Source organism: Stomoxys calcitrans, chromosome 1, assembly GCF_963082655.1.
Source record: "Stomoxys calcitrans chromosome 1, idStoCalc2.1, whole genome shotgun sequence".
In the NCBI taxonomy this organism is placed as follows: Eukaryota; Metazoa; Arthropoda; class Insecta; order Diptera; family Muscidae; genus Stomoxys; species Stomoxys calcitrans.
Window position 1 is genome coordinate 245278835 of NC_081552.1, and position 10735 is coordinate 245289569.

At 41.1% G+C, this 10735-nt stretch overlaps 1 protein-coding gene across 1 annotated transcript; it reads left to right on the top strand.

Moving 5' to 3' along the window:
* The first annotated feature begins 5950 nt into the window (after positions 1–5950).
* On the top strand, positions 5951–9697 carry LOC106094807 (uncharacterized). The gene is made up of 2 exons (XM_059370986.1): positions 5951–7649; positions 9480–9697. Exons 1-2 carry the CDS (start codon positions 6026–6028, stop codon positions 9617–9619), a joined length of 1764 nt encoding a protein of 587 aa, XP_059226969.1. The 5' UTR covers positions 5951–6025; the 3' UTR covers positions 9620–9697.
* The last annotated feature ends 1038 nt before the right edge of the window (positions 9698–10735 follow it).

The following is a 10735-nucleotide window of genomic DNA, read 5'->3' on the forward strand; positions in this document are numbered from 1 at the left end:
GCAAAATTTCATTCCAATCGGATAAGAATTGCGCATTCTGGAGCCTCAAGAAGTCAAGACCCAAGATCGGTTTATATGGCAGCTATACCAGGTTATGAACCGATTTGAACCATACTTAACAAAATTGTTGGATATCATAACAAAACACGTCGTGTAAAATTTCATTCCAATCGGATAAGAATTGAGCACTCTGGAGGCTCAAGAAGTCAAGACCCAAGATCGGTTTATATGGCAGCTATATCACGTTATGAACCGATTTGAACCATACTTGGCACATTTATTGGATATCATAACAAAACACGTCGTGCAAAATTTCATTCCAATCGGATACGAATTGCGCACTCTAAGGGCTCAAGAAGTCAAGACCCAAGATCGGTTTATATGGCAGCTATATCAGGTTATGGACCGATTTGAACCATACTTGGCACAATTGTTGGATATCATAACCAAACACGTCGTGCAAAATTTCTTCCAATCGTATACGAATTGCGCACTCTAGAGGCTCAAGAAGTCAAGACCCAAGATCGGTTTAAATATGACAGCTATAACAAGTTATAGACCGATTTGAACCAAACTTGGCATAGTTGTTGGATATCATAACAAAACACGTCGTGCAAAATTTCATTCCAATCGGATACGAATTGCGCGCTCTAGAAGCTCTAGAAGTCAAGACCCCAGATCGGTTGATATGGCAGCTATATCAGGTTATAAACCGATTTGAACCATACTTAGCACAGTTATTGGATATAATAACAAAACAAGTCGTGCAAAATTTCATTCCAATCGGATAAGAATTGCGCACTCTAGAGGCTCAAGAAGTCAAGACCCAAGATCGGTTCATATGACAGCTATATGAAAACATGGACCGATATGGTCCATTTACAATACCAAGCGACCTATACTAATAAGAAGTATTTATGCAAAATTTCAAGCGGATAGATGTACTCCTTCGGAAGTTAGCGTGCTTTCGACAGACAGACGGACGGACAGACAGATGGACCGACGGACGGACAGACGGACGCACGGACGGACGGACGGACGGACAGATGGACGGACATGGCTAGATCGACATAAAATTTCACGATGATCAAGAATATATATACTTTATGGGGTCTCAGACGAATATTTCGAGTAGTTACAATCAGAATGACGAAATTAGTATACCCCCCATCTTATGGTGGAGGGTATAAAAATATCGGACTGCATTTAGTTATAGCCGCCATATAGACCGATGTGCCGATTAAGGGTCTGAAGCTCATTTATTTAATAACCCACTCAATATCCGTCCCGGAATTGGGTGCATAAGTTATGCAATTTTCACCGAATTGAGCCGAAAGCTGGTTTTCACATTCACCCGAGGTGGTGGGTATGCAAAGTTCGGCCCAGCCGAACTTAATACCTTTTTACTTGTTTTTGTTTCAATTTCACTTGCGGTTTTCATTCTGTATAACCGAATTGATTAATTGCTCGATCTCTTTGCTATTAGCTTTTGTAATAAATTTTAAGAAACCATACCACCAGCCAGCAAAATCTCCCAGCAGCAAAGCAATCACTGATCACTGGGGTGTTTGCAGCATCAGCAACATCAAAATATTAGGCAGGCAAATTTGAGTTTGCGATCTGATAAGACCGCGTGCCCCAGCGCCGTCAGTGGTCGCGCAAAAGAATGGCTAACGTGAAATTGGCCAAAGCTTGAAAAACGCGTTCGAGGCGTGTTTGCTGGCACCTGTGCAAATCGAGTAGTTTTCTTCAACATAACGCAAATTGTGCGTATTTGTTGTCATACACGTTAGCACGACAAATGCGAAAACCAAAGCCTGAGCCAAAATTCTACAACAACTCTGGCCACAAAAGTTGTGCAAAACAAATGCTTAACAAAATGTTGTCTGACACCTTCATTTGCATATTTCAACAATTCGAGGTAATTACCCAGTGGCGCATACCCTCTTTCTGGGGGTTTCTCTGTCCGTCTGTCCGTGTCCGTCCGTCAGGCTGAAGCGGCCTGTCAATCACCATGCTCCGCAGTAATTATTTTCAATTTTCAAGTTTTCTTAGATGGCAATTCGCGACTAGATTTTCAATACTTATTTTATTTTATTAATTATAAATTTAATTAAGAGAAAAAACCTGCAATAAAACATGTCGTAATTATGTGAGTAAATGATTTATGTGGTCGACACTGGCAGCAGCTGGTGGTGAAAAGGGATCTGGGCCGGCTATTGGTCTGTAGCTGATCGTACCATAAACTGGATTTCACAATTATTTCCCCGCCTTGTATGCCCACCACCGAGGCAGCACCACTCACTTTTTGTCATTCCTTTTGCAATGCATCGAAATATCCATTTACGAACCCATAAATGATCAGCGTAAAAATCTAAGACGATCTAGCCATGCCCGTTCGTCCGTCTGTCTCTTGAAATCACGCTTCAGTCTTTAAAAATAGAGATATTGAGCTGAAACTTTGCTCAAAACCTTTTTTTTCCCCATAAGCAGGTTAAGTTTGAAGATGGGCTATATTGGACTATATCCTGATATAGCCCCCATACAGACCGATTCACCGGTTTAGCGCCTTAGGCCCATATTCCGATTGTGCTGAAATTTGAGGCAGTGAATTCTGTTAGACCCTTCGACCTCCTTCTTCTATTTGGTCCAGATCGGTGCAGAGCTGTTATATAGACCGATCCACCGATTTAGGGTCTTAGGCCCATAAAAGCCACAAATTTGAGGCAATCCGCTAAGTTGGGCCCCTCGATATCTTTCTGCAATATGGCACAGATTGTTCAAGATTTGGATGTAGCTGCCACATAGACCGATCTCTCGATTTGAGGTTTTGGGCCCATAAAGGGCCCATTTATTATCCGATTTTGCTAAAATTTGGGACAGTGAGTTAAGTTAAGCCTCGCGACATCTTTCTACAATTTGGTCTAGATCGGTCCAGATTTGGATATAGCTGCCATATAGACCGATCTTTCGATTTAAAACTTAGGCGCATTTATTCTTCGTAACGCCGAAATTTGGGACAGTGAGTAATGTTAAGCCCCTCAACATACTTCTGTTATATGGCACTTTTGGTTATGTAATGCCTTATAGACCGATCTCTGGATTTAAGGTTTTGGGCCCCTAAAAAGGCGCATTTATTGTCTGATTTACGCCGAAATTTGGGACAGTGAGTTATGTTAAACATCTTTTTATACCCTCCACCATAAGGTGGGGGGTAAACTAATTTCGTCATTCTGTTTGTAACTACTCGAAATATTCGTCTGAGACCCCATAAAGTATATATATTCTTGATCGCCGCGACATTTTATGTCGATCTAGCCTTGTCCGTCTATCCGTCTGTCTGTCGAAAGCACGCCAACTTCCGAAGGAGAAAAGCTAGCCGCTTGAAATTTTGCACAAATACTTCTTATTGGTGTAGGTCGGTTGGTATTGTAAATGGGCCATATCGGTCAACGCTTTGATATAGCTGCTATATAAACCGATCTAGGGTCTTGACTTTTTGAGCCTCTAGAGTGCGCAATTCTTATCCGATTGGTATGAAATTTTGCACGTGGTGTTCTGTTATGACATCCAACTACTGTGCCAAGTATGGTTCAAATCGGTTCATAACCTGATATAGCTGCCATATCAACCGATCTTGGGTCTTGACTTCTTGAGCCTCTAGAGTAAGCAATTCTTATCCGAATGAAATGATATTTTGCACGACGTGTTTTGTTATGATATTCAACAACTGCCCATATGGCAGCTATATCGGTCCATAACCTGATGTAGCTGCCATATCAACCGTTCTGGGATCTTGACTTCTTGAGCCTCTAGAGTGCGCAATTCTTCTCCGATTGGAATGAAATTTTGCACGACGTGTTTTGTTATGATATCCAACAACTGTGCCAAGTATGGTTCAAATCGGTTCATAACCTGATATAGCTGTCATGTGAACCGATCTTGGGTCTTGACTTCTTTAGCCTCTAGAGGGCGCAATTCTTTTCCGATTTAAAAAAATTTTTGCACGAAGTATTTTGTTATGATATCCAACAACTGTGCCAAGTATGATTCAAATCGGTTCATAACCTGATAAAGCTGTCATATAAACAGATCTGGGGACTTGACTTCTTGAGCTTCTAGAGGGCGCAATTCTTATCCGATTGGAATGAAATTTTGCACGACGTGTTTTGTTATGATATTCAATAACTGTGCCAAGTATGGTTCAAATCGGTCTATAACCTGATATAGCTGCCATATAAACCGATCTTGGGTCTTGACTTCTTTAGCCTCTAGAGGGCGCAATTCTTATCCGATTTGCCTAAAATTTTGTACGACGGATTCTCTCATGACCATCAACATACGTGTGTATTATGGTCTGAATCGGCCTATAACCCGATACAGCGCCCATATAAATCGATCTCTCTATTTTACTTCTTGAGCCCCCAAAGGGCGCAATTCTTATTCGAATTGGCTGACATTTTACACAGGTCTCCAACATATAATTTAATTGTGGTCCAAACCGGACCCTATCTTGATATCGCTCTCATAGCAGAGCAAATCTTTTCTTATATCCTTTTTTGCCTAAGAAGAGATGCCGGGAGAAGAACTCGGCAAATGCGATCCATGGTGGAGGGTATGTAAGATTCGTCCCGGCCGAACTTGGGGCCGGCGAAGATGGGGTCGGATGGATAGGATATTTCGATGTGTTGCAAGCGGAATGACAAAGTGAATATACCCCCATCCCTCGGTGGTGGGTATAATAATAATTGCTATAATATTGGAGCTATATTAAGATTTGGTCCGATTCGGACCATAATGTAATTGATTGTTGGACACCACAGTAGAAGTCCTTGTGTAAAATTTCAGCCAATTCGAGTAAGAATTGCGTCCCTTAGGGGCTCAAGAAGTAAAGTAGAGGGATCGGTTTATATGGGGGCTGCATCAAGCTTTATACCGATTCGGACCATATTGAAGACGCATGTTGAAGGTCATGAGAGAAGCCGTTGTGCAAAATTATAGCCAAATTGAATAATAACTGCGCCCTCTGGAGGCTCAAGAAGTCAAAATCCCAGATCGGTTTATATGGCAGCTATATCAGGTTATGGATCAATTTGAGCCATATTTGGCACAGTTGTAAGAAATTAAAGCGAAACATGTCGTACAAAATTTTAGCCAATTCGTATTGGAATTGCGTCCTCCAGACGCCCAAGAATTCAAAACCCCAGGTCAGTTTATATGACAGCTATATCAGGTTATGGACCGATTTCAACCATACTCAATACAGTTTATGGAAGTCATAGTAAAACACCTCATGCAATATTTCAGCCAAATCGGATAAAAAGTTTGCCCTCTAGTGGCTCAAGAAGTCAAGATCCAAGATCGGTTTATATGGCAGCTATACCAAAACATGGACCGATTTGGCCCATCTACAGTACCAAACGACCTACACTATTAAGAAGTATTTGTGCGAAATTTCAAGCAGCTAGCTATACTCCTTCGAAAGTAAGCACACTTTCGACACAAACAGACGGACGGACGGGCATGGCTAGATCGACTTAAAATGTCATGACGATCAAGATTATATATACTTTATGGGGTCTTAGACGAATATTTTGAGGAGTCCACCCATCCTTCGGTGGGGGGTAAAAAGATATTAATTTTATCTGTGAAGCACCCACCTAAATTTGCAAACAAAACGTACTAAAACATCAGTCACCAATTTGCAATGCGAACCACTGTGTGCCATTTCCACTTTAGAATTGTTTACGTCGTTATCGGTTGGTTTAGAGTGGAAGTGGATGTGCATGTGCAAGTGCATGGGCATGACTCATCGTTGCCATATCATAGAGTGTTGTTGGTTAGCACTAAATAATGAGTAAACAATAAAAGGCATACGAGAGAGAGAGAGAGAGAGAGAGAGGAAGATATGACAACACAGCAACACACGTGGATAGTGACTCTCAGTATTCATTAGTGATTTCATAGTGCCGCAACGTATTTCGCATTTCTCGCTTGGTGTAAGAAAAAAAAAATCAATGCGTAAATGGCTCTTCGAGGTTTCGAGGAAATCAGCTTCTATTACGATATACTTAAGCAAATATTTGACAATTTGCCTTTCGAAGACCAATTGAGGTTGGCACGCGTGTCTAGCGTAACGCAGTTTGTTTTCGCAAACTACGTATGGCCCATAAGGTATGGGTGTTTGAAAATATTCACCACATTCGGTGGTGAGTTTCTAATTTGCAATGAGAGTGACAGAAATTGCAAGCTGCTGAGGCCAACCGCATTGCAAGAGTTTCTGCGCTACTATGCAACGAATGTCGAAGAATTGTGGGTGGACAAGCCTTGGAATTTCCAGTACTTCACCAAACTGAAAGCTCTGCTCTGTGATGGACTACATTTCAATTTGAAAATCATAGACCAGGTAGCGGCCCAGCTGCCGCATTTATTAAAATTCCAAGTAAAACATTTGAAATGTGGCAAGAGGCACTTTGATGAAACGATTTTGGAAAGTTTATTAAAACTGTCACATTTAAGGGAATTGGAGCTGGAGTTCTATAACGATAATTCGGATAAGAAAATCAAGTATCCTCAATTTTGTAAACTGCTAAGCAAGCTAAAGCTGGATGTGCTCAAACTGAGCTTCGAAGTGGAACCAGAAACCTCTGTAGGCCAGAGTTTCTCTTCGGAGACACTTAGGGATTTAACAATCATGGCCACTTTCAGCAAAGAAAAATGGCTAAATAACTATGACTCATTTTTGGGTATATTTGCGAACCTCAAATCGCTTACATTGCGCCATCCTTACCAGCAATATATGGATTATAGCTCCCTGGAGGCCATAACAAGTTCTTGTGGCAAGCTGGAGACCTTGCATCTGTATGGCATTTTGTTTTCACCTATTGCCATATTCACCATACCCGCCAGCCTTAAGGAGTTGAGGGTGGAGTTGTGTTATGGCTTGACCTACAAGAACTTACAACAAATCCTCACTCAAAACCCGAATCTATGCAAATTCTTATCACAGTGCTCCGATTATATGGGAGACTTTATAAGTTTTCCCATATCGCCGGCCATAGAAATACTGGAACTGGATCGTGTAGAACTGAGTAGATTCCCACAGGTCTATGAGCGCAATGAAAACTTGAAGGAGCTCACCTGGCACAGCCATTGGATGTGGGGCGATAATGCTGATGATGTAATAAATGTGAGCCTCATAACAGCCCCTCGTTTGGCCACTTGTCTCAACCTACAGACATTGAACATGGTCTGTTGTCATATGTCGGTGTCAGTTCTGCAAGAACTTAAGCATCTTCAAAAGTTGAAAACAGAACTCAATTTGCCCAAAGACTGGTCCGAGGTAGTGGCTTTGCTGCAGCATCCGTCGCTGACAGAGCTAGAGATTGCATTTGAATTCCAAGAAGATGACAAGAAACTTGCGCCAAAATGCGATGAACTGCAAACCAATGTGACCCGTTTGACTCTCCAGTATCCCCACAACTTGGGTGAGGATCTAGATTTTTGGCTCGATCTATTAAATCAAAATCGAAATATGAAACTGTCTCTATTCTGCTGGAAGACGCACTACACAAATATCAATGAATTGATATGGCATCCCAAGTTTCCGGCATTTTTAAAAGCAATTTACGTACAAGGCATACAAATAGGTAAGTATGTGGTGCGATAAGAAGTAAAAGCATGTTAAGTTCGGCCAGGCCGAATCTAATATACCCTCCACCATGGATCGCAATTGCCGAGTTCTTAGGACGGTTGCTCTCTACAGGCAGAACCCAGGAAGTAAAAACGTGCTAAGTTAAGTTCGGCCGGGCCGAATCTTGGGAACCCACCAACAAGTAAGAGCGTGCTATGTTCGGCCAGGCCGAATCTAATATACCCTCCACCATGGATCGCATCTGGCGAGTTTTTTGCGCGGTATCTCTTTTTAGGCAAACAAAGAATAATGAATATGGAGGAACTATATCAGGTTATAGTCCGATTCGGGGCTCAAGAAGCAAAATCGGGAGATCGGTTTATATGGCAGCTGTGTAAAGCTATAGACCGATTCAGACCATACTGCACACGTATTCTCATGGGAGAAGTCTTTGTACAAAATCTGTGCCAAATTGGAGAGGCTCACGAAGTCAAGATCCCGAATCGGTTTATATGGCAGCTATATCAGGGTATGTACCGATTTGGATCATACTTCGCACAAATGTTGGAGGTGATACCAAAATACCACGTGCAAAATTACAGTCAAATCGGATAGGAATTGCGCCCTCTAGAGGCTAAAGAAGTCAAGACCCAAGATCGGTTTGTATAGCGGCTATATCAGGTTATGAACCGATTTGGACCATATTTCGCACAGTTCTTGATAGTGATATCAAAACACTATGTGCAAAATTTCAGCCAAATCGGAAGAGAATTGCGCCCTCTTATATAGCAGCTATATCAAAACATAGACCGATTTGGCCCATTTACAATCCCAACTGACCTAACCCAAATAACCTGGTATAAGTGCCAGACACTTATACCAGGTTATGGACCGATTTGAACCATACTGGGCACAGTTGTTGGATATCATAACAAAACACGTCGTGCGAAATTTCATTCCAATCGGATAAGAATTGCGCACTCTAGAGGCTCAAGAAGTCAAGACCTAAGGTCGGTTTATATGGCAGCTATATCAGGTTATGAACCGATTTTAACCAAACTCAGCACAGTTGTTGAAGGTGATATCAGAACACTACGTGCAAAATTTCAATCAAATCGGACGAGAATTAAGCCCTCCAGAGGCTCAAGAAGTCAAGACCCCAGATCGGTTTATATGGCAGCTATATCAAAACAAGGACCGATTTGGCCCATTTACAATCCCAACAGACCCACACTAAGAAAAAGTATTTGTGCCAAATTTCAAGCGGCTAGCTTTACTCCTTCGAAAATTTGCATGCTTTCGACAGACAGACAGACGGACGGACGGACGTACATGGTTAGATCGACTTACTTTATGGGGTTTTAGACGAATATTTCGAGGAGTTACAAACAGAATGCCGAAATCAGTATACCCCCAGCCTGTGATGGAGGGTATAATTATGCTCTTCAACTTAATTCCTTTTTTTTTGTATATTTTAAGCAGCGGTGTGTAGTCCTGCCCGGACGAACTTAGCAAGCTTTTACTTATTGCTGGCTAATATTGGCTTGCCCAAAAAGTAATTGCGGATTTTTTAAAAGAAAGTAAATGCATTTTTAATAAAACTTAGAATGAACTTTAATCAAATATACTTTTTTACACTTTTCTCTAAAGCAAGCTAAAAGTAACAGCTGATAACTGACAGAAGAAAGAATGCAATTACAGAGTCACAAGCTGTGAGGAAATTTGTCAACGCCGACTATATGAAAAATCCGCAATTACTTTTTGGGCAAGCCAATACAATTTTTAATCACATTTCTATAATTTTATTATAATTCCTTTTTTTCTTATTTTTATTTTTTGTTTTTAGCCTACAATGAACTGAAGACAAATTATGATGCAATTATAAATGATTTAAAAAAGCTGAAATATATATACTCTGAAAATGAGGAAGAAGAAATGATGGATAAATTCGACATTTGTCTTTGGTATCAGAAGCGATTAAAATAAAATATTCAATGGTTATTATATGAAACTTAATGTGTAAAATAACAAATGCAAATTTGGCAACTCGTTTAAATAAGTCAATCTTCTATTATCTATTGAGTTGCCCAAAAAGTAATTGCGGATTTTTCATATAGTCGGCGTTGACAAATTTCTTCACAGCTTGTGACTCTGTAATTGCATTCTTTCTTCTGTCAGTTATCAGCTGTTACTTTTAGCTTGCTTTAGAAAAAAAGTGTAAAAAAAGTATATTTGATTTGATTTGTTCATTCTAAGTTTTATTAAAAATGCGTTTACTTTCATTTAAAAAATCCGCAATTACTTTTTGGGCAAGCCAATACTATTAAAAACAAAGGAATAGTGAAAAAGGAATAGTAAAAATGGCAGCGGCATACTCCACTCGACTGACCCAACTGCCTGATGAAAGCACTCCTTGTACCGATAATATAATGGCGCAGTGGCAAACTATTGCCCACTCCATGGAAAATGCTGCGAAATCCGTACTTGGGTACCGGAAGCCTCCTCCATGGTACGACCAAAAGTGTCGAGATGCTACTGAAGCCAAGAATGTGGCACATAGAGCAACTCTGCAATCAGTAGCAACGCCTCAGCTGAAGGAGAGGTATCGGAAGAAAAGGAGAGAGGAGAAACGTCTATTCTGCAGGAAGAAAAAAGAAATGGAAAGACGTGAGTGTGAGCGAATTGCAATGTACAGAAGTCAGAAGGAAGTCCGGAAATTCTACCAAAGAATTTAACATCAAACCGATGGCTTTGGTGCAGGCACATTCTCCTGCAGAGACAAAGTTGGCAACAGATAACATGCTGAGTATATGGAAAGAACATTTTACCCAACTGCTGGTGTGCGACGTTGGCGGCGAAGAGGATACCGCAGAACCAATCCCTGATGATGGTATAGAATGTTTATCTCCTAGTCAGGAACAACAAGACAGCAGGGGCCGACGGGTTACCCGCTGAACTATTTAAGAGCGGAGGCGACACGCTGATAAGGCGTATGCATCAGCTTATCTGCGCAATCTGGCTAGAAGAACGCATACCCTATGACTGGAACCTCTGCATAGTATGTCCCGTACACAAGAAAGGAGACAAGACGGAATGTGCCAG